General features: G+C 42.9%; 1 protein-coding gene across 2 annotated transcripts in view; it reads left to right on the top strand.

The window, feature by feature from the left end:
* Positions 1-25,212, top strand: part of UBR1 (ubiquitin protein ligase E3 component n-recognin 1) — a 181,875-nt gene that overhangs the window by 19,026 nt on the left and 137,637 nt on the right. For both annotated transcript variants that reach the window (XM_034938606.3, XM_055098337.2), the window contains 2 exons: positions 20,816-21,072; positions 24,332-24,410. In XM_034938606.3, coding sequence (XP_034794497.3) covers positions 20,816-21,072; positions 24,332-24,410 — 336 coding nt within the window. The remainder of the gene's footprint in view (positions 1-20,815; positions 21,073-24,331; positions 24,411-25,212) is intronic.

Below are 25,212 nucleotides of genomic sequence, written 5' to 3'. Positions count from 1 at the left end.
TGGGCAGGGCTTCGGGTTTTGCAAAGTAGTAGGTAGATTGTGTAATATAGCCTCAAGGAACTCACAGTCTGGTGACACAGGTAATATAAGGGCCCAAATAATTTTAATTCAAGGTAGAGTAATGTCAGTAAATGAAGTCCTGTGACTGTTAAGCTTTATAACCCCTTTTTTGGCTTGGATCTCTCTGTCTACTGAAGACCCTACAGATCATTCTACCTTTCTCTCTTTCTCTTTTTCTCTTTTAAAAGCTATACTGTTTTTAATTTTATTCTAGCCATGGTATGACACTGGCTTCCAAGTTTACTACTTTGCTGTTAAGCAATACAAGCTCAGTTGTTCCCCCTACTCCTTATTGTTTATCTTTAGACAAAGTTAAATAGTATGGGACATTTATAGAGGTTTAAGCAATTGTACAATTTCCATTAGAGTCTAATCCCTGGTTATAGTCTCTGATTTCCTTAAACTTCCTTCTTAGTCTGCAGATCCTTTTTCATTCATATTGCTATTAGTAAGCATGAAGGCTGTAGTATTCCTAACATTATCTCACATGCAATTCAAATAAAATAATACGTATGAATTAGTGGACATTGATAAAAGCCATTGCTTAAGAATTACCAGGGGAACTGATACTGTAGGTCTGAGGTGAGGTCCAAGAATCTGCATTTTCACAAGCATGTCCTGCTGATTCTGTAATAGTGGTGTATGGGCCACGCTTTGAGTAACACTTAGCTAGGTATTTGGAAGTTATCAGTAAATTTATAGTTGAGGTTGTGGGAATGGATAACATCCTTTTTGTTTTGAGACAGGGTTTCGCTTTGTCACCCAGGTTGGAGTGCAGTGGCACAAACAACTCATTGCAGCCTCAATCTCTTGGGCTCAGATGATCCTCCCACCTCAACCTCCTGAGTAGCTGAGAATATAGGCATGTGCCACCATGCCGAGTTAATTTTTTGCATATTTTGTAGAGACAGGGTTTAATTTAATTTAATTTATTTAAGACAGAGTCCTACTCCATCACCCAGGCTGTAGTACAGTGGTGCCATCTTGGCTCACTATAACTTCCACCTCCCAGGTTCAAGCAATTCTTGTGCCTCAGCCTCCCAAGTAGCTGGAATTACAGGTGTGTTCCACCACACCCGGCTGATTTTTGTATTTTTAGTAGAGACAGGGTTTTGCCATATGGCCAGGCTGGTCTCGAACTCCTGACCTCAAGTGATCCATCTGCCTTGGCCTCCCAAAGTGGTGGGATTACAGGCGTGAGCCACTACGCCCAGCCCGGATAAGATCTTTGAGGAGGAAAATGTGTGCATATATAGACACACACACAGAGGAAAAGAGAGTGAGACAGAGATGATGAGAGAAAGAGAACAGGAATGATTGAAACGGGTGGAAAATGGAAGAACGAGGTAAGAACATGGAAACAATAGGCAAGCAGGTAGGAGGTGAGAGTAGTGTGATGGCATGGGGTATTATTTTGAGAGGGTGGTTTATTGGGTCCATGATAATGAGGACTGAGAAAAATTGGGAATCAAGAGACTTGTGAGGTAGTCTGCCAGAACTTCTGCCTTCTGTCTTCCTCGACTAGATTTTCTTCCTTAAGTCAATTTCAGAAGATACCTCTTGGCATGATACTCAGCTCTTTTCTATTGCCTGTTTATAACGTCTACCTAGGGGATTTCATCCAGTTCTGTGACTTTAAATACCATTTGTATGTATTCAGTTCCCAAATTTATATCTCTGTGTCATCTCACTTCTGAACTCCAGAATCATAAATCCAACTGCCTACTTGACATCTTCACTTGGATGTCTGGTGTTTCAAACAGTGGGAGCAATTAAGAAGTTACTGCTGTAACCCAAGCCATAGTTGATGGTAGCTTGCACTGGAAAGGTTATCCTTGGAGATAGAGTGAAGAGGATGAATGTGAGAAAGATTTTAGAAGGATGGAAGAAGCAAAAAGACTTGCTGATAGATTAGGCATGAGGCAAAAGGGAAGGAATAGATGACATCTGCATCCTCAGTTTTTGGTTTAAGCATTCATGGCAGTGGTTGTGTTGTTTCCAGCGGTATGATCTCGGCTCATTGCAACCTCTTTGTCCCAAGTTCAAGTGATTCTCTTGCCTCAGCCTCCCGAGTAGCTGGAATTACAGGCATGCACCACCATGCCTGGCTTTTTTTTTTTTTTTTTTTTTTTTGAGCCAAGGTCTCTCTCTGTCGCCCAGGCTGGAGTGCAGTGGCGAGATCTCGGCTCACTGAAACCTCTACCTCCCGGGTTCAAGCGATTCTCCTGCCTCAACCTTCCAAGTAGCTGGGATTACAGGTGCCTGCCACCACGCCTGGTTAATTTTTGTATTTTTAGTAAAGAGAGGGGTTTCACCATGTTGGCCAGGCTGGTCTTGAACTCCTGACCTCAGGCAATCCGCCCACCTCAGCCTCCCAAATTGCTGGGATTATAGGCATGAGCCAACGTGCCCAGCCAATTTTTTTGTATTTTTAGTAGAGGTGGGGTTTCACCATATTGGCCAGCCTGGTCTCGAACTCCTGACCTCAAGTGATCCACCCACCTTGGCCTCCCCAGTTGCTGGGATTACAGATGTGAGCCATCGCACCTGGCCTTGGTTGTGTCATATATTGAGAGGAGAGACAAGATTTTAGGAGAGGAAAGGAGAAAGGCAGATCAAGAGTTTTGTTGTCCGTCTCAGTAGACAGCACCTCCATCATAGCTCTTGAAGACAAATAATTCTGTCTCCACCCATGTAGTCCAAGTCACTCTCTGTTGTCTTGGCTACTGCAGTGACTTCCTAACTGGTCTGTTTCCTTCCACTGTTGCCCTCTTCCTGTCCATTCTGCACAGAACAACCAGAGTAATCTTTTAAAGATTAAATGAGATCATGTCAGTCTCCTACCTAAATCCTCAGTGGCTTTCTCTTATACTTATAAACTCATTACAAGCCTTCAGGACTTTGCCTGGTCCAGCCCCTGCATCTCCACCTCATTTCCTGTTACATTCTCCTCACTCATCCTGGCCTGTTAGTACAAGCCCAAGCTGTATTTTGCGTTAGGGTCTGTGCTGTTGCTTGCTGTTTGCTTTTCCTAGAGTGTTCTTCCTCTGCTTTTTCTTAATACACGCCCTGTCTAAAAGATGGGTTCCTCTTATTCTCTGTCAAAGCAACCTGTTTATTTCTCCCATTTCAATTATCACAATCTGTAATTACTGTATTGTCTTTATTTACTTAGCAAAATGTCTGTTTCTTCCTCCAGAGGGAGAGGTAAGTTCCATGAAGGGAAGGATCATGTGTGACTTGTTCATTGATGCATCTTTTTTTTGAGACGGAGTCTTGCTCTGTCGCCAGGCTGGAGTGCGTGGTGCGATCTCGGCTCACTGCAACCTCCGCCTCCCGGATTCAAGCGATTCTCCTGCCTCAGCCTCCTGAGTAGCTGGGACTACAGGGGCATGCCACCATGCCCAGCTAATTTTTGTGTTTTTAGTAGAGACGGGGTTTCACCATGTTGGCCGGGATGGTCTCGATCTCTTGACCTCATGATCCATCTGCCTCAGCCTCCCAAACTGCTGGGATTACAGGTATGAGCCACCATGCCTGGCCACATTGATGTATCTTGGTATGTGATTGATACAGAAGACACTTAAATATTTTTAAATGAATGAATAACTGAGGATCAACATTAATGATTTATTGTAGTAAGATTAGTAGTGATTGGTGGATGGAGGTTGTAGATAGAAAAAAGGGAATGAGCCGGCATGTTAGGGTAGTGGCTAACCTTCGAGTCCAGGCTGAACAGGGAGGTAATAAAAGCCAAAACAGGAAATCTGGAGGGAATTGGTGGGATTGAGGTGTTAAAGGGCATGAGGTTGACATAAGTGGGAGGACTGAACTTTGTGGTCAGAAAGGGGCATTTTAGAATTTGAGTACATGGGGGCACATCAAGTTTTTGTGATGGTAGAGCCAGGTTAAAGGCACCTCTTGACCTGGTACAGTGGCTCATGCCTGTAATCCCAGCACTTTGGGAGGCCGAGGTGGGTTTATTATGAGGTCAGGAGATCGAGACCATCCTGGCTAACATGGTGAAACCCCTTCTCAACTAAAAATACAAAAAATTAGCCGGGCATGATGGCGGGCGCCTGTAGTCCCAGCTACTCAGGAGGCTGAGGCAGGAGAATGGCGTGAACCTGGGAGGCGGAGCTTGCAGTGAGCTGAGATCACACCACTGCACTCCAGTCTGGGCGACAGAGTGAGACTCCGTCTAAAAAAAAAAAAAGAGGCACCTCTTGTGTGTTCCTATAGCACCCTTTCTATACTCCTGTTTTATGGTTTTATGTAGCGTGTCTCAGACTGTACTCTACGTTACCTGTTTACTATGTGTCTTTCCTTCTAGACAGTGAAGTTCTTGAAGGCCTGAACTGTTGCTTGTTCACAGCTGTATCTAGTTTCTAGCACATTGCTTCAAAGTTTTTATTGAATGTATGAATGAATGAATGAATGAGAAGACACTGAGGTAGAGAGGAAGTGGGGGTAATAGAAGCTGAGAATGTTAAGAGATATTAACATTATTGAGATATAATTTACATACAATAAAATGTACCCATTTAAGGCGTTTCTTGGATAAATTTTAACAAATGTATATACTTGTGTGACTACCACCAAATCAGGGTATAGAATATTTCTGTTATTTCCCAAAGTTGTCTCCTGCTGAAATGGGAGGATTTTTTAAAAGTTTAATATTGTTATGGTTACGCAATAATCATTATGGAAATCAAAGAAAAATGTACCCATAATCTCATATCTGTAGGGGAACTTTTTTTTGTTGTTTTTTTGGAGACGTCACCCAGGCTGGAGTGCAGTGGCGCAATCTTGGCCCTCTGAAACCTCTGCCTCCTGGGTTCAAGCAATTCTCTTGCCTCAGTCTCCCGAGTAGCTGGGATTACAGGTGCACACCACCATGCCCAGCTAATTTTTGTATTTTTAGTAGAGACGGGATTTTGCCGTGTTGGCCGGGCTGGTCTCAAACTCCTGACCTCAGGTGATCCACCCGCCTCAGCCTCCCAAAGTGCTGGGATTACAGGTGTGAGCCACCGTGCCTGGGCTATAGGGGATCTTTAAAATACAACATAATCTCTTGACTTCAAAATAGAAGTGAGGAGTTATATGTGATTTTAATTGGAGATGATTTTCCTTAGAAATTTGAATCTATATTGTTTTAGGCCAGAGCACAGTTTTGTGTAGTAAGGACACAGTCTGAGTGGGAAAACTGATGAAAACGTAGGTCTTTTGAGTCTAACTGAAGTACTTTGTCACCAGATCTTAGCAAGACCTAATGGCTTTTGTTTTTTCACCATCTCATAATTTCTATTTTGGGGAGTTAGGGAAATTTTGATTTTTTAATGCCAGATTCTATAGAATTAGATGTGAAATTGAGTTCTAAAACCCTAAGTCAAAATGACTGATTCAGCCCCACTAACTAAGAGTGTAGGGAAGGAACAGTAACTTAGTGTAGATGTGCTAGTGCTGGAAACTGACTTCTTATAATACCAAACATCCTGCAAATGAAAAGGTTTTTGTCCTCAGTACTGCACAAAGAGTGTGTCTGGATAGATACTTTTATAAATCAGTGATACAGATGAACCAGTGAAATACAGGCATACCTTATTTTATTGAGCTTTATTATTGTGCTTTGTAGATAATCAGTTCTTTACAAATTGAAAGTCTATGGCAACCCTGTCTCAAGGAAGCCTTTCAGTGCCATTTTTTCAACATTGTGTGCTCACTTCGTGTCATTGTGTCACATTTTGGTAATTCTCACAATACTTCAAACTTTTTCATTATTATATCTGTTATGATGATCTGTGATCAGTGACCTTTGATGTTACTATTGTAATTGTTTTGGGGTGCCATGAACCACATCCATAAAAGACAGCAAACATAATAAAAAAATGTTGTGTTTGTTCTGACTGCCCCACTGACCAGCTACTTGCCCATCTCTCTCCGTCTCCTTGGGCATCCCTATACCCTAAGATGGGACAATTCTAAAATTAAGCCAGTTAACCCTACAATGGCCTCTAAGTATTCTAGTGAAAAGGAAAGTTCAACATTTCTCACTTTAAATCAAAAGCTAGAAATGATGAAGCTTAGTGAGGAAGGCTGTTGAAAGCTGACATAGGCCAAGAGTTATGCCTCTTGTGCCAAGCAGTTAGCCAAGTTGTGAATGCAGAGGAAAAGTTCTTGAAGGAAATTAAAAGTGCTACTCTAGTTAACAGACAAATAATAAGAAAGTGAAACAGCCTTACTGATGATGTGGAAAAAGTTTTAGTGCTCTGGATAGAAGATTGAACCAGCCACAATATTCCCTTAAGGCAAAACCTAATCAAAGAGCAAGGCCCTCACTCTCTTCAGTTCTCCGAAGGCTGAGAGAAGTGAGGAAGCTGCAGAGGAAAAGTTGGAAGCTGGCAGAGGTTGGTTCATGATGTTTAAGAAAAGAAACCATCTCCACAACATAAAAGTGCAGCGTGAAGCAGTAAGTGCTGATTGATGGAGAAGGTGCATCAAGTTATGCAGAAGATCTAGCTAAGATAATTGATGAAGGTGGCTACACTAAACAGATTTTCCATGTAAACGAAACAGCCTTCTGTTGGAAGAAGATGCCATCTAGAGCTTTCATAGCTAGAGAGAAGTCAATGCCTGGCTTCAAAGGACAGGCTGACTCTCTTGCTAGCGGCTAATGCAGCTGGTAATTTTAAGTTGAAGCCAATTTCCATTTACCATTCAGAAAATCCAAGAATCCTTAAGAATTATGCTACTCTGCGTATGTTGAATAAATGGAACTAGAAAGCCTGGATGACAGTACATCTGTTATAACATGATTTACTGAATATTTTAAGTCCACTGTAGAGAACTGCTGAGAAAAAAAAAAGATTCTTTTCAAAATATACTGCTTATTGACAATACATTTGGTCACCCAAAAGCTCTGATGGAGATATACAAGGAGATAAATGTTATTTTCATGCCTGCTAACACAACATCCATTCTGTAGCCCATGGATCAAGGAGTAATTGCAACTCTCAACTCTTACTATTTAAGAAACACATTTCATAAAACTATAGCTTTCATAAATTACGATTCCTCTGATAGATGTGGGCAAAGTCAATTGAAAAACTTTTGGAAAGGATTCAGCATTCTAGATGCCATTAGGAACATTAATAGTTTGTGGGAGGAGGTCAAAATATCAACATGAACAGGAGTTTGGAAGAAGTTGATTCCAACCCTCCTGGATGACTTTGAGGGGTTCAAGACTTTAGTAGAGGAAGTAACTGCAGATGTGGTAGAAATAACAAGAGAACTAGAATTAGAAGTGGAGGTTGAAGTTATGACTGAATTGCTGTAAACCCATGATAAAACTTAATGGATGAGGAATTGCTTCTTCTGGATGAGCAGAGAAAGTGGTTTCTTGAGATGGAATCTACTTTTGGTGAAGATGCTGTGAACATTGTTTAAATAAGAACAAATGATTTAGAATATTCCATAAACATAGTTGATAAAGCAGCCACAGAGTTGGCAAGGATTGACTCCAGTTTTGAAAGAAGTTCTGCCATTGGTAACATGCTATCACATGCTACAGAGAAATCTTTCGTGAAAAGGTCAATCAATGTGGCAGACTTCATGGTTGTCTTATTTTAAGAAATTGCCTGGCCGGGCGCATTGGCTCACGGCTGTAATCCCAGCACTTTGGGAGGCCGAGGTGGGCGGATTGCCTAAGGTCAGGAGTTTGAGACCAGCCTGACCAACATGGTGAAACCCCATCTCTACCAAAAATACAAAAATGAGCCAGGCGCCTGTAATCCCAGCTACTCGGGAGACTGAGGCAGGAGAATTGCTTCAATCCAGGAGGTGGAGATTGCAGTGAGCCCAGATCGTGCCACTGCACTCCAGTCTGAGGGATAGAGTGAGACTCTGTCTCAGAAAAAAAAAAAAAGAGAGAAATTGCCATAGCCACCCCCACGTTTAGCAATCACCAACCTAATCAGTCAGCCATTAATATTGAGGGAAGATCCCCCTATCAGCAAAAAGATGACAACTTTCTAAAGACTCAGATGATCATTAGCATTTTTTAGCAGTATTTTAACATTAAGTACATTTTTAAAGACTTCATACTATTGCACTCTTAGTATAGTGTAGTGTAAACATAACTTTCATATGCATTGGGAAACCAAAAAAATTTGTGTGACTCACTTTATGTTCACTCTATTGTGGTAGTCTTAAACTGAACCCGAAATGTCTCTGAGGTGTGCCTGTATCTTGCCCATCCTTTCTTTGGATGCTGACTTTGAGGGTTACCTTGGAGTTCCCTTGCTGCCACTTTATCCATTTCTGTAAAGGTATTAAGCATATGCTGTGCTCTGTGAAATAATTTTCCTTAAGCTTTTAACCCCTTGCCTCAGATGACCTAACACAAAATATTAAGACCTCTAATGCCAGGTGATTTACTATGACCGCCTACATGTTCTTTCAAGATATTTTCAGTTAACATGCCTCCTCTTGAATAAACCATAGTTGATGAGCTTAGTTTTTTTTAAAGCATTTGATGCAGCCTTTTTTTTTTTTTTTAATGTTGTCACACTCTAATACTAATCTGAGTGCTTATGGAAATATGCTGTGGTAAGTAAACGTTACTGATAAGACTCCAGTAGAGTTAGTGCACTTTCCTAAGTGCCCACTTGCTGCCCAGGAATGACACAGACCCTGTCCAGAATGGAGTCTACTGTTACTCACTTGAATATAATTCTCTTTCTAATAGTTTACTTAATGCCACTCTTCAGAACAACGTCTGTTTGACTTGTTTAGAGGAGTGAAGCTATAACTACTTAATGTCTTTATGGACCACCTTTTAAAATGCCTTTGAAGTTTTGATATTTATGGGTAAGCCAGAAATGACTTTAGCCACTGGAGGGAAAGTCTGTTAATTTATCAATTTTTAAAAAATACACACATGTTCTGCCTTGTAATTTAAGAGAGGATTTTAGTTGGTTTGCAGATATATATTCCATACAGCAGAAAGAGAATATGAAATAGATACCTCAGAGTTTATGAAAGCAGATTTTACTTATCCAGATACTTCAAGGAAAGCCTAGAAAATTGGGGCATGACCTATGACAGAGATGAAAAAGAGAATACAACAAATAGGACAAAGAGAATTTGTCCCTTAGGAGGGACAAAATGTTTTCAAAAACCAAATTCTGACAGCATGCTTATACGTTATCTCAACAGGAAAGAAAAGAGAGTGGACTTGTCATGTGGCTCTGTATTTGACTCTGGCTTATTTTATCAATGCCATAAAGGCATAGAAGACTTATCATATTTACAGACAGCACAAGGCTGGTAGGGATAACAAGTAAAGGATAAATCCCATATAGGCTGAATATTGTGTCAAAACTAACTTAATTGTGATGAAAGTAAAGCCTTGTATCTAGGTTCATTTGGTATAGGACTAGGTCTCTTACATGTGATTGATCTAAGGGTTTTAGTTGTCTGCACTTTCACCAAGTCATGTGATGTAGCAGCCAAAGAATGCTTTGCTTGCAGGAGCTAGGAAAAAGAGGATTTAAAATATATATAAAAAAGAAAATAAAAAAGAAAAATAAATAGAAAAAAATTTAAAAAGAAAAAAAGAATGTGAGAATGGATGTTTTTGTTGTTTGTTTGTTTGCTTTTTTTTTGAGATGGAGTTTCACTCTGTCATCCAGGCTGGAGTGTGGTGGCACGATCTCAGCTCACTGCAACCTCTGCCTCCCAGGTTCAAGCGATTCTCCTGCCTCAGCCTCCCGAGCTAGGACTACAGGCGTGCACCACCACACCCAGCTAATTTTTTTGTATTTTTAGTAGAGATGAGGTTTCATCATGTCGGCCAGGCTGGTCTCGAACTCCTGACCTCTAGTAATCCGCCCGCCTCAGCCTCCCAAAGTGTTGGGATTACAGCTGAGCCACCGCGCCTTTTCAGAATGTGATCTTTTGAAGCAGTTTAGTGCTCAGGATAAGGAAGGTAATAAATAGTTCTATTCCTCTTTATGGAAGCATGTTGTGCAGTTTCATAAGGGTAATCAACTTGGAGAGTGGTCAGGATACCATGTCTTTAGGGCTGGCCAAATTTCTTTATTCTCTTTTTTTCAGTTTAGCCATGAAATGAGACTAGAAATGAGAGACGTAATAGTTATCTTCATTTATTTGAAAAGACTGATGAAAAAGCAGAGTGAATTATATTGGTTTATTTCAGTAACAGGATAAAAGTTACAGGAAAGTAGATTTTAGCTTAGTTATGAGCTTGCCTTTTTGTGTTTTTTTTTTTTGTTTTTTTTTGTTTTTTTTTTTTTTTTTGGAGACAGAGCCTCACTCTCTTCCCCAGGCTGAATGAAGTGTGGTGGCGCGATCAGGGCTTGCTGCAGCCTCAACCTCCTGGGCTCAGGTGATCCTCCCACTCAGGTACCCAGCCTGAGTACCTGGGACTACAGGCTCATGCTACCATGCCCAGCTAATTTTTGTGTTTTTTTGTAGAGATGGGATTTTACCATGTTGCCTACGCTGGTCTTGAACTTCTGGGCTCCAGTGATCTGCCTGCCTTGGCCTCCCAAAGGGCTAGGGTTATAGGCATGAGCCATTGTGCCTGGTTGCTGTAAACCTTTGAGTCTGTAGAATAATATTAGAAGAAAACATTGTATAATCAAAGATTTTTGGTGCCTAGAGATGCTCTAATTATTACTAATCCATAGTGGCTGTGAAAAATGGTAGCGCCTCCAGGTTTTGTTACCACTTTAAAAAGAAGAATTAGAAAAACAATTACTGGGCTCTGAAGGCTCTGTAGATGTCTAGCAGTTGTTTAAGGAAGGTCAAATTGTGGTTTAAACAAAACTAATCTACTTAAGTAAGTTCCTTTTTCAGAATGATGTTCCCAAACAGGCATCTAAGCCGTTGGGTCAGAGTTGAAAACATATCTCTAGTCTCCTTGGGGATGAGGGAAATGTTTGGAATGTTTGGGAATTTTAATGTTGAGAACTTGTTAAGAACTTGTTTTTTACAGAGTAGTCAATTAGGAAAGCTTTCCCTTAATTTCAAACAGTTATTTTTTTTTCCTGGACTTGGTACTTAAAAATTCTTAATTTTATTCCTGTTGAAAATGGGGGAAAATTTTAAAAACAACCAACCAAAGGCAAAAAATCAAACCTATTTTAGTTGAAAAAAATTTTCCACAGTTTGGCAATAATGGAAAACTTTTTTTTTTTTTTAATTGATCATTCTTGGGTGTTTCTCGCAGAGGGGGATTTGGCAGGGTCACAGGACAATAGTGGAGGGAAGGTCAGCAGATAAACAAGTGAACAAAGTTCTCTGGTTTTCCTAGGCAGAGGACCCTGCGGCCTTCCGCAGCGTTTGTGTCCCTGGGTACTTGAGATTAGGGAGTGGTGATGACTCTTAACGAACATGCTGCCTTCAAGCATCTGTGTAACAAAGCACATCTTGCACCGCCCTTAATCCATTCAACCCTGAGTGGATACAGCACATGTTTCAGAGAGCACAGGGTTGGGGGTAAGGTCACAGATCAACAGGATCCCAAGGCAGAAGAATTTTTCTTAGTACAGAACAAAATGAAAAGTCTCCCATGTCTACCTCTTTCTACACAGACACGGCAACCATCCGATTTCTCAATCTTTTCCCCACCTTTCCCCCCTTTCTATTCCACAAAACCGCCATTGTCTTCATGGCCCATTCTCAATGAGCTGTTCAGTACACCTCCCAGATGGGGTGGTAGCCGGGCAGAGGAGCTCCTCACTTCCCAATAGGGGTGGCTGGGCAGAAGCGCCCCTCACCTCCCGGACGGGGCGGCTGGCTGGGCGGGGGGCTGACCCCCCCCACCTCCCTCCCAGACGGGACGGCTGGCCGGGCGGGGGGCTGACCCCCCACCTCCCTCCCGGACAGGGCGGCTGGCCGGGCAGAGGGGCTCCTCACTTCCCAGTAGGGGCGGCCGGGCAGAGGCGCCCCTCACTTCCCCGACGGGGCGGCTGGCCCAGCGGGGGGCTGACCCCCCCACCTCCCTCCCGGACGGGGCGGCTGGCCGGGCAGAGGGGCTCCTCACTTCCCGGTAGGGGCGGCCGGGCAGAGGCGCCCCTCACCTCCCGGACAGGGCGGCTAGCCGGGTGGGGGGCTGATCCCCCCACCTCCCTCCCGGACAGGGCGGCTAGCCGGGTGGGGGGCTGATCCCCCCACCTCCCTCCCGGACGGGGCGGCTGGCCAGGCGGGGGGCTGACCCCCCCCACCTCCCTCCTGGACGGGGCGGCTGGCCGGGCGGGGGGCTGACCCCCCCACCTCCCTCCCGGACGGGGCGGCTGGCCGGGCAGAGGGGCTCCTCACTTCCCGGTAGGGGCGGCTGGGCAGAGGCACCCCCCACCTCCCGGACAGGGTGGCTGGCCAGGCGGGGGGCTGATCCCCCCACCTCCCTCCCGGACGGGGCGGCTGGCCGGGCGGGGGGCTGACCCCCCCACCTCCCTCCCGGATGGGGCGGCTGGCCGGGCGGGGGGCTGACCCCCCCACCTCCCTCCCGGACGGGGCGGCTGGCCGGGCAGAGGGGCTCCTCACTTCCCAGTAGGGGCGGCCGGGCAGAGGCACCCCTCACCTCCCAGACGGGGCGGCTGGCCAGGCGGGGGGCTGACCCCCCCACCTCCCTCCCAGACAGAGCGGCTGGCCGGGCAGAGGGGCTCCTCACTTCCCAGTAGGGGCGGCTGGGCAGAGGCACCCCCCACCTCCCGGACAGGGCAGCTGGTAGGGCGGGGGGCTGATCCCCCCACCTCCCTCCCGGACGGGGCGGCTGGCCAGGTGGGGGGCTGATCCCCCCACCTCCCTCCCGGACGGGGCGGCTGGCCGGGCGGGGGGCTGACCCCCCCACCTCCCTCCCGGACAGGGCGGCTGGCCGGGCGGGGGGCTGACCCCCCCACCTCCCTCCCGGACGGGGCGGCTGGCCGGGCAGAGGGGCTCCTCACTTCCCAGTAGGGGCGGCCGGGCAGAGGCACCCCTCACCTCCCGGATGGGGCGGCTGGCCAGGCGGGGGGCTGACCCCCCCACCTCCCTCCCGGACGGGGCGGCTGGCCGGGCAGAGGGGCTCCTCACTTCCCAGTAGGGGCGGCCGGGCAGAGGCGCCCCTCACCTCCCGGACAGGGCGGCTGGCCGGGCGGGGGGCTGACCCCCCCACCTCCCTCCCGGACGAGGAGGGAGGACGCTCCTCACTTCTCAGACGGGGTGGCTGCTGGGCGGAGGGGCTCCTCACTTCTCAGACGGGGCGGTTGCCAGGCAGAGGGTCTCCTCACTTCTCAGACGGGGCGGCCGGGCAGAGACGCTCCTCACATCCCGGACGGGGCGGCAGGGCAGAGGTGCTCCCCACATCTCAGACGATGGGCGGCCGGGCAGAGACGCTCCTCACTTCCCAGATGTGATGGCGGCCGGGAAGAGGCGCTCCTCACTTCCTAGATGGGATGGCGGCCGGGCAGAGACGCTCCTCACTTTCCAGACTGGGCAGCCAGGCAGAGGGGCTCCTCACATCCCAGACGATGGGCGGTCAGAAGGAGACGCTCCTCACTTCCCAGATGGGGTGGCTGCCAGGCAGAGGCTGCAATCTCGGCACTTAGGGAGGCCAAGGCAGGCGGCTGGGAGGTGGTTGTAGCGAGCCGAGATCACGCCTCTGCACTCCAGCCTGGGCGCCATTGAGCACTGAGTTAAGGAGATTCCGTCTGCAATCCCGGCACCTCGGGAGGCCGAGGCTGGCAGATCACTCGCGGTTAGGAGCTGGAGACCAGCCCGGCTGACACATCGAAACCCCGTCTCCACCAAAAAAATACAAAAACCAGTCAGGCGTGGCGGCGCGCGCCTGCAATCGCAGGCACTCGGCAGGCTGAGGCAGGAGAATCAGGCAGGGAGGTTGCAGTGAGCTGAGATGGCAGCAGTACCGTCCAGCTTCGGCTCGGCATCAGAGGGAGACCGTGGAAAGAGGGGAGAGGGGAGAGGGGAGAGGGGAGAGGGAGAGGGGAGAGGGAGAGGGGAGAGGGAGAGGGGAGAGGGAGAGGGAGAGCTGCAATGTCCCGGGAGGACAAATTCTTATTCGGAAAACATTTTTGTGAAGAGTGTAACTGAACTTTATTTCCTATAAAAATTCTAGGCTGGGCGCGGTGGCTCACGCCTGTAATCCCAGCACTTTGGGAGGCCAAGGCAGGCGGATCACAAGGTCAAGAGATTGAGACCATCCTGGCCAACATGGTGAAACCCCGTTTCTACTAAAAATACAAAAATTAGCTGGTTGGGGTGGCACGCGTCCGTAGTCCCAGCTACTTGGGAGGCTGAGGCAGGAGAATCGCTTGAACCCAGGGGGCAGAGGTTGCAGTGAGCCGAGATCGTGCCACTGCATTCCAGCCTGGTGACAGAGCAAGACTCTGTCTTAGAAAAAAAAAAATTCTATACACAAAGTTATAGAAGGCTTAACGTTATCAAAATTTGCTTTGTTTTCTCTGGCAAGAAATGTGTAGCATTTAGCAATTAACTGATAACTTTTATTGTGTACTTGTGCTAGGCCTATAGGATACAGGGATTTGAAGAGCAAAGTTCCTGTCCTCAGGGACCTTACATTCTAATTGAAGAGGCTAGATATACACATTTAAAGGTAATTAATGATATCAGCCAGTGGTATAAGTACAGAATGAGTACTGCCTTCAAATACTGTATTAGAATTAACAGAAGAAAAATTTTCTTGGGCTGATCAGTGAAGGATTCACTAAGGTTGGCCTTGAGCTGGGCCTTGAGGGATAAATAAGTTGGTGTGGGGGTGGAGGGACAGAGAGCTAGTAGTGAGACTGATGGAGAGGGTATTTAAGGCATCAGCACCCAGACATTCTGCCCAAATCAGCCAAGAGTATAATTTGTTTTGTTTTTTGAGATGGGGTCTCACTCTGTTGCCCAGGCTGGAGTGCAGTGGCATGATCTCCACTCACTGCAACCTCTCCCTCTCTGACTCAAGCAATTCTCCCACCTCAGCCTCCCGAATAGCTGGGACCACAGGTATGTGCCACCACGTCTGGCTAATTTTGTTTGTTTGTTTGTTTTTTTGAGATGGTGTACAGTGGCATGATCTCAGCTCATTGCAACCTCCACCTCCTGGGTTCAAGTGATTCTCCTGCCTCAGCCTCCTGAGTAGCTGGGATTACAGGTGCGCACCACCACACCTGGCTAATTTTTGTATTTTTAGTAGAGACGGGGTTTCACCATGTTGCCTAGGCTGGTCTCAAACTCCTGAGCTCAAGTGATCCACCCACCTCGGCCTCCCATAGTACTGGGATTACAGCCACCATGCCCAGCCATGATGTTTTAAAATATCAATTATTCATTATAAAGCATGTGATGACAGATATAATTTAAGAATATTTAGTAGCCTTCAGTAATGTTCGGTAGTTGTTAGCTAAGAGGCTTCATTTGTAATTGTAATTACAAAGAAGGCAATAGTTAAAGCAAAAATTAAGAAGGCAAAACTTTATTGTTTTGTTTATTTTACTATTACTGGTTGAGTATCCCTTGTGTTTTGGAATTTGGATTTTTTCAGATTTTGGAATATTTGTATTGTACTGGTTGAACATTCCAAATCTGAAAATCTAAAATCCAAAATGTTACAATGAGCATTTCCTTTGAGTGTCTTGGTTTCTGATTTTTGGGTGTGGGATGCCCAACCTATAATGTGAAATTGAACAAGCCAGTAAAGGTAGATTTTAAAACTGTATATTTGGCCAGACACAGTGGCTCATGCCTGTAATCCCAGCACTTTGGGAGGCTGAGGTGGGCGGATCACCTGAGGTCGGGAGTTCAAGACCAGCCTGACCAACATGGAAAAACCCTGTCTCTACTAAAAATATAAAATTAGCCAGGCGTGGTGGCACGTTCCTGTAATCCCAGCTACTCGGGTGGCTGAGGCAGGAGAATTGCTTGAACCCGGGAGGCGGAGGTTGCATGAGCCGAGATCGTGCCATTGCACTCCAGCCTGGGCAAGAAGAGCAAAACTCCACCTCAAAAAAAAAATAAATAAATAAATAAATAAAAACTGTATATTTATGTTTGGTTTAGTAGAATGGGCACTGAACTTTAGGACTTAGGATACCTAGTTCTGTTCCTGACATTGATACCAACTGGTGATTTGATGATTTTGGACAAGTCAGTTTACTTCCCTGTGATTCAGCTTTCTCATCTATGAAATGTGAGGGGCTTGTACTCTTTTTTACTCTTAAATTTCTTCTAAACAAGACAAATTGAAAAGAGCTAGTTCTGTGCCTCCTATAATTAAGTAGAACAGTAAGATTTTTTGTTTGGTTTGTAGCGCTGAATATGCAAGTTTTTTTTTTTTTTTCATTTAGTGCTGTTGATGAAAAGAACCTTAGGTATAACATAGAACATTAGATATTATCTCTATGTTAGTTGTAGTTGTTGCCAGGTATGTAGAGAAAAGTTGTTTGTGTATGAGTACCCCAGAAAAGTTGGAGTAGGAATACTGGAAGGTATATTTATTTTTAAAAGGTATTAGTAAAATAAATTTTAATTTTAAAATTATAAAATTACTTCCAAAATATGGACTCACTGTAAGGATATTACTCATTAGATAAGCAGAGTAATGAATTCCATGAAAATATGCTAAAATCACACCACCCATTTCTGTTAACATTTTGTTAAATAGTCGTCATGATTTTTCTCTATGTAAATGTAAATATAATATTTAACCAAATTGAGATTTTATATATACTGCTTTGTAACCTACTTTACTGAACTGTTTGTTATTAATGCCTTTCCATATTAGTAAATAAACGTCTTCAGCATCATTTCTTGTTTTAATCTTAGACTATAAAAAAAGTTGCGTAAATTGTAGCACAGTTCTTTTACCTCCCTCTTTCTGTTTCCTGTAATGTTAACATTTTGCATAACCATAGTATAATTATCAAGGACAGGAAATTAATATAAATACTAACTACAGATCTGATTTGCATTTCATCAGTTTTCCCACGAATGTGCTTTTTCTGTTCTAGGATAACACCCAGGATCCCAGTTACATTTAGTTATCTCTCTCTTGTCTCCAGTCTATAACAATGTCTTGATCTTTCCTTTTTTTCATGACCTTAACACTTTTAGAGAACTTTGCAGTTATTGTATTGAATGTCCCTCATTTTGGGTTTGTATGATATTTTCTCATGATTGGAATTAGATTATACATTTTGGGCAAAAATAACACAAAAATCAGCCAGGTGCTGTGGCATGAGCCTGTAGTCCCCGTCAGATCCATGTCCTTGGGAGGTGGGGAGGATCACTTGAGCCCAAGAGTTCAAGACCAACCTAGGTGAAACCCCTTCTCTATTAAAAATAAAAAAAAATAATACAATAATGTTGTGGTGTCTTTCTCTCTGTTACTGTCTTTCCCATTGGAGATACTTTGAGACCATTTGGCATCATTTTTTATTTTTTATTTATTTATTTATTTATTTTTGGTTGAGATGGACTCTCGCTCTGTCGCCCAGGCTGGAATGCAGTGGCGCAATCTCAGCTTACTGCAAGCTCCGCCTCCTGGGTTCACGACATTCTCCTGCCTCAGCCTCCCGAGTAGCTGGGACTACAGGCGCCTACCACCATGCCCGGCTAATTTTGTTTTGTATTTTTAGTAGAGATGGGGTTTCACCATGTTAGTGAGGATGGTCTTGATCTCCTGACCTCGTAACCCGCCCTTCTCGGCCTCCCAAAGTGCTGGGATTACAGGCATAAACCACCGCACCCAGCCAGCATCATTTTTAAATGGGCGTATTATCTCATGTAGTTTTTTTTTTTTTTTGAAATGGAGTCTCACTCTGTCGCTCAGGCTGGAGTGCAGTGGCGTGATCTCAGCTCACTGCAACTTCTGCCTCTCGGGTTCAAGCAATTCTCGTGCCTCAGACTCCTGAGTAGCTGGGATTACAGGTGCATGCCATCATGCCTGGCCAATTTTTGTATTTTTAGTAGAGACGGGGTTTCAGCATGTTAGGCAGGCTGGTCTCGAACTCCTAACCTCAAGTGATCCGCCCGCCTCGGCCTCCCAAAGTGCTGGGATTACAGGCATGAGCCACCATGTGCACCAGGCCTCATGTAGATTTTTTTAAAGTTTTTTTTGTTGTTGTTAGTTGCAAAAGTATTGACACTTGTCTAACAAAGTCAAACAATGTAACATTGTTGAAAGTAAAAATGTGACAATCCCTAATTCTTTTCCCCAGCTCCTTCCCTCTGTGTAGCCATTATTAATAGTTTGTTGTTTCTCCTTCCAGACCCTTAGTCTACTATGTTTAGGGAAGCATAGGCAGAGATGTGCCTCCACATGTATTAAATTAGAAAACCCAGCTACTTGGGAGGCTGAGGCAGGAAAATCGCTTGAACCCAGGAAGTAGAGGTTACAGTAAGCTGAGATCCTGCCATGGCACTCCAGCCTGGATGACAAGAGCGAAATTTCATCTCAAAAAAAAAAAGAAAGAAAGAAAACCCAAATGTGTTGAAATTTTAAAAGTATATATAATTTTTTACTTTTTACAAAAATGAAATTATGTTTAAAGCTTCTTTTTCCACTTAACAGTATTTATGACATTCTGACTGCATTGAGTGGTATGACTGTACCACAGTGGATATACCTTTATTGATAGACATTTAGGTGGACTTCATCTCTTCAGTTACAAGTGATGTTATAGTGCACATCTGGTGGATGTAAATATATATTTTCACACTTGGATGAGTATGGCTAAATGATAGATTATTACCCTGTCTTCACGGACATTCAGGTTTTTAATTTTTTGCTGTTATGAATAACTGTACATGAAATGTATAGGATTGAAAAAGTTTTTAAATGATTTCAAATAGATAATGTGTATATACAGTAAAAAATTAAAACAGTAAAAAAGTTAACACAGTGAACGCTAAGTCTTTCCCAGGCTCTTTCTACTGCTAACAGTTTATTTTGAATCCTTTCAGAGATTTTTGTATTCAAATATAAACATATACAGATACATCTCCTTCACCTCTTCTTTTTTCTTTTCCTCCCTTCTCCCAGTATAAATGGTAGCACCTTATACTCACTGTTGTGTACCTTTTGCTTTATGTTCCATATCAGGACATAGATCTGTGCCCTCTCCTTTCTTATAATGTCCCATGATTTATTCAGCTCTTGTTTTGGGACATTTCGGTTGTTTCCAGTCTTTGACGATTAAAAATAGTCATGCTGCAAAAAAAAAATACTTTCTTTTTACATGTTTATCAGACGAATAAATTCCTAGAATGGGCATTTCTGGGTCAAAATATATGTAAATCTAAAATTTTAATAACTGTCTACAAATTGCCCTTTAGAGAATGGACTAATTTCTATAGTAATACCTAATCTAAACATATTTTCCATAAAGTTTTAATTGTGCATGGAATATTGAGGTTGAATTTATTTGTGAATGGAATATTGAGGTTCATTAGTACAAACTAAAAAAGCCTTATATGTAATCAAATATCTGTAACTTTCCTTAATGACCTGTTATGGAACCTTATCTAAAATCTTAATTCTAATTATTTTATTTTATTTTTTTTTTTGAGTTGGAGTCTCACTCTGTCGCCCAGGCTGGAGTACAGTGGCGCAATCTCGGCTCACTGCAAGCTCCGCCTCCCGGGTTCACGCCATCCTCCTGCCTCAATCTCCTGAGTAGCTGGGACTACAGGCGCCCGCCAGCACGCCTGGCTAATTTTTTGTATTTTTAGTAGAGACGGGGTTTCACTGTGTTAGCCAGGGTGGTCTCGATCTCCTGACCTCGTTATCCACCCACCTCTGCCTCCCAAAGTGCTGGGATTACAGGTGTGAGCCACCGTGCCTGGCCCGATTCTATTAGCTTGTAAAACTCCTTGGATAAGTTTTTGTTGTTGTTTTTAAATGATGTGCCTTGAGTCATATGTGTTTTGTTTTTGTTTTTGTCTTTTGTTTGTTTTTTAAGAGACAGGGTCTCCCTATGTGTTGTCGAGGCTGAAGTGCGGTGCATATTCACAGGCACACGCTACAGCCTTGAACTCCTGGGCTCAAGCAGTCCTCCCACTTCAGCCTCCTGAGATGGGACTATAGGTGGGAAAGCACTTTTGGCCTAGTTAGCATTTGATATTGCCAGTTTTTTATTTTAGCCACTGTACTAGGTTGTACAGGGGTATCTCATTGTCATTTTAATTTGTGCTTCCCTAATGACTAATAATGTAAGCATGTTTTCACATGCAAATAAGCCATCTGTAACAGTTTCTTTTAAAGAGCAGAAGGTTTTACTTCTGATGAGGTCCATTTTATCTAGTTTTTTTCCTTTTATGGTTAGTGCTTTTTGTGTTTACAAAATTTTGGCCTATGTTCATTTCAATCTCTCGTTAAATACTCCGGTTTCCTAAAACAAAATGTTTGATGAATGCATTGTCTGTACAGCCTGTGACTGATAATAGATCCACCTTCACATAGCAGGAATTGGCCATTTCAGAAGGGAAGGATAATTCTTACTACAGCTACTCTTCTTTTTTTTTTTTTTTTCAGATACCGGTGGTATGTGAGCAGTTGCTTATTTCCAAGCTTAATTTCTTTTAATCACCCACTTTCCTTCTGTATTGGTGAAAGATGAAATATATTGTAAATTACTTTGAAATTGTAGAATTATGTCATTATTTGTGCCCCTAGATGATTAAGAAGGAACTTGTAAGTCAGTCTAATTTTCATCTTCTTTTCTTTTAGTGGTGGGATCAGCAAGTTGATTTTTATACTGCTTTCTTGCATCATTTGGCACAATTGGTGCCAGAAATTTACTTTGCTGAAATGGACCCAGACTTGGAAAAGCAGGAGGAAAGTGTACAAATGTCAATATTCACTCCATTGGAATGGTACTTATTTGGAGAAGATCCAGATATTTGCTTAGAGAAATTGAAGCACAGTGGAGCATTTCAGCTTTGTGGGAAGGTTTTCAAAAGTGGAGAGACAACCTATTCTTGCAGGTAAGAATTAGAAATTTACAGGATTGATTATAATTATTAAAATCCTTTTTTTTTTTTTTTTTGAAACAGAGTCTTGCTGTGTGACCCAGGCTGGAGTGCAGTGGTGCGATCTCCGGTCACTGCAACCTCTGCCTCCCAGGTTCAAGCAATTCTCCTGCCTCAGCCTCCCAAGTAGCTAGGATTACGGGTGCCCGCCACCACGTCTGGCTGGGATTACAGGCACCCGCCACCATGCCTGGCTAATTTTCATATTTTTAGTAGAGACAAGGTTTCACCATGTTGGCTAGGCCAGTCTCAAACTCCTGGCCTCAAGTGATCCACATGCCCAGCCTCACAAAGTGCTGGGATTACAGGCATGAGTCACCGCACCCTGGCCAAGTATTACAATCTTGGTATTTTGTATCTATTTCACGATGTACTTGTCTTGGTTTATTGCTATTTATAATACATTTAATCTTATTAATTTTCTTTTATTATACCGTTATAGTTTGGTTTTTGCTAGTACAGCTTGTTTCTGAATATATATGTCTTCCAGTTAAATAGTGCTCACTGTTTCTTCCTGTTCTCCAACAGAATGTCAGTGATAGATTTTTGCCTTGTTCATAATATATCCAGTACACTCTTACCTGAAACTCTTTGGGGCCATTTCAGAATTCTGAATACTTCCCCAGCAGAGTCAGGGCGGGACACTGTAATCAAACACAATCTTCCTTTAAGAAATCTGTGAATATTCATAACAAGTAGTATAAATCATGCCTGTAGTCTCATGTCATTTAAAGTAATTTTTTGCCACCAAGTGAGATTTATTGCCAAACCTACAATCCCAAAACCTTTCAGTTTTGGAGCTATTTGGATTTCAGAGTCTGGCATAAGGGATTTTGAACCTGTAGAAACAGTTGTAATTTAGTTGAATAGAAGAGGCCAGTGGCAGGGAAACTGAAAGCAACTTTAGGCTTTTTATTCTTTGTGAGAGCAGTGCCTTAAATTTCGTGACAGCACAGAGAATGTTTTTACTCCTTACCTCTGCCTGAAATTTGAAATTTAGTTTTCCTTCTTAGAGCTAGTTTAGGTTAGGAGTGTAAAGTTTTAAACTTTATAAATACAGAGAATTGTTTTTACTTCCTTATAATTCTAGGCCTAACTGGTTTATGTACAGTTAACAGTTGTTTAGAACATACTATCTTTCTTTATTCTGTTCTTTTCTCAGGAGAAAAAAAATAGCCTTGGCCAGGCGCTGTGGTCATGCCTGTAATCCCAGCACTTTGAGAGGCCGAGGCAGGTGGATCACGAGGTCAGGAGTTCAAGACCAGCCTGGCCAAGATGGGAAACCCCGTCTCTGCTAAAACTACAAACATTAGCCAGGCGTGGTGGTGGGCGCCTGTGATCCCAGCTACTCGGGAGGCTGAGGCAGAGAATTGCTTGAACCCGGGAGACAGAGGTTGTGGTGAGCCGAGATTGTGCCACTGCACTCCAGCCTGGGCAACAGAGCAAGACTCCATCTCAAAAACAAACAAAAAAATAGTCTTTGCATTTTGTGTACCATGTTGCTATATAGTATAGTAAGAGTCATTTATATTCTTACATATTTTTAGCTAAAGCCCAATCAGTTTCAACTAAAGCATGCTAGACATTTGCAGACCTCATGTCTCCAAAAGTTTCATGGAGATATTTTTAGTTGTTACAACTGGGGATGAAGGTACTGGCATCTAGTGTGTAGAGGCCAAGATTCCTGCTAAACATCCTAATGCACAGGACAGTCTGGTTCACCCCCGACAAATGATATCTGGCCCAAAATGTCAGTAGTATTAAGGTTGAAAAATCCTACTCTAAATAGGTCTATAGATCATATATATTTTACAGAATATTATTAGACAACCTATATTTCCTGTTAGCTTTTTAAGTTGTTGTTTTTGTTTGTTTGTTTGTTTTTGAGACAGAGTTTCGCTCTTGTTGCCTAGGCTAGAGTACAATGGCGCTATCTCAGCTCACCCGCAACCTCCACCTCCCAGGTTCAAGCAATTTTCCTGCCTCAACCTCCTGAGTAGCTGGGCTTGCAGGCATGCACCACCATGCCTGGCTAATTTTTTGTATTTTTAGTAGAGACGGGGTTTCTCCATGTTGGTCAGGCTGGTCTGGAACTCCCGACCTCAGGTGATCCGCCCACCTTGGCCTCCCATAGTGCTGGGATTACAGGTGTGAGCCACCAAGCCTGGCCAGCCTTTTAAAATCTTTTTAAAATTCCCCAATTTTATCTCTTCAATTCTTCTAAATAAGATATTTAAAAAATTAATCCTGGCCAGGCGCAGAGGCTCACGCCTGTAATCCCAGCACTTCGGGAGGCTGAGGTGGGCAGATCACTTGAGGTCAGGAGTTCGAGACCAGCCTGGCGAGCATGGTGAAACCCCATCTCTGCTAAAAATACAAATAATTAGCTGGGCGTGGTGGCGCATGCCTGTAATCCCAGCTACTTGGGAGGCTGAGGTTCGAGAATCGCTTGAACCTGGGAGGCTGAGGTTGCAGTGAGCTATGATTGTGCCACTGCCTTCCACTGTGTTCCATCCTGGGTGACAGAGTGAGATTGTCTCAAAAGAAAAAAAAATAATAATCCTGCACTTTGCACTAATTTATATTGTTCTTAATGTCTCCTCCAAAATGTTAAATAAAACAATACATTTAAGAAGTTGTTATTAAGGGAGAGATGAAGAGGGATTGAATTTCTTTCAATTGTTCAATGAATATTAAGTACCCACTATATGCCAGGCATCATTGCAGGTGTTTGGGACACTTCAATGTACAATGAATAAAAATCCCTGCCCTTATGTTGCTTGCATTCTAATGAACTTTGTCTTTATCCAAGCCTCATTTAACAATGAGCAATCAGCTTTTGTAAAATATATTTGTTTATGTAATAGGATGAGATGATGGTAGTTAATGGAAAAAGTGGATTATTTTTTACAAAACTATTTTTGAATTGTAATCTAACAGTTCGAAACCAGGTCAAGGCCCAAAGTTATGAGAATGATTTCAGAAAGAAAACCAAACATCCAGACCTACACACTTAAATGTGGCTAAAATGAGACTAAAGTTGTGCTAGCAATATTATCTTTGTTCAAAACATTTTAACAATCCAGTTTTTGAAGCATTTTCTTATTCAGTTTGTGTACCATAGAGGAAACTTGTTCACATTATATTATAGTTATACCTTGAGCATCAGTGGGAGTCATCTAAATTTTGGAATCTGATTTCTGATCTTTTTCAGGGATTGTGCAATTGATCCAACATGTGTACTCTGTATGGACTGCTTCCAGAACAGTGTTCATAAAAATCATCGTTACAAGGTAAGAAAATATAACCATAACCTCTGAATAAGCAGGAATCTGATGGCCATCTAGTCCAAATTCTTGAGTAGTATTCACATTCCTGCTATAACAGCTCTGATATGTGAACATAGCCATTTTAAAGAAATGATTGGAAGAGATAAGGGATGTGTGTTGCTTTACAGAAAAGAAAAAAGGAGTAATTTTAGGGAGACTCAAGATCAGATATTATGTGATGAAAGGACCAAGATAAACCTTCAGTTGCAGAATAGTCCATAACAACTTTTGAGAACAAGAAAACAAACAAAATTTTGAGCTCTTTGCTCTACAGTGTGTAATATGACCCTTCTTTGTGATCTCTAGCCTTTCAGTAGTTTACTGCTAAAAAAAAAAAACTTACAGTAAACCTCTGTGTGTTCTTTCTCAAAAATACATACATAGAAACGAACATACACTCACTGTTAAAGATTGTTTTTAATAGAAATGTTTTTTTCATGTTGTAAAATGAGCTATAAAAAGAGTGTATTTCTGCAACTATCTCTTTTAATCAGGAAAAAAATGTAGTTTTCAAAGGAAGTTTGTGGAGTTATAAAAATAAAATTTTGTTATACTTTTAAATGTAAAAAGCAAAATATATAAAATTATACATTGTGCTTTTTTAAGAACATATTATGTGTATAATATTTAACCATATTTTATTTGTATAATTTACCTATTATTGGGGTATTTATTTGGGTTTCAGTTTTTTAAAAATGATAAACAGTGTTACAGTAAATGCCTTTATGTGTAAATAATTTTTTTATATGTAGGATTATTTCCTTAG

The sequence above is a fragment of the Pan paniscus genome, chromosome 16 (assembly GCF_029289425.2).
Source record: "Pan paniscus chromosome 16, NHGRI_mPanPan1-v2.0_pri, whole genome shotgun sequence".
Taxonomy (NCBI): Eukaryota; Metazoa; Chordata; class Mammalia; order Primates; family Hominidae; genus Pan; species Pan paniscus.
The sequence above is the reverse complement of the archived record's forward strand: the minus strand, read 5'-3'. Positions and strand labels throughout refer to the sequence as shown.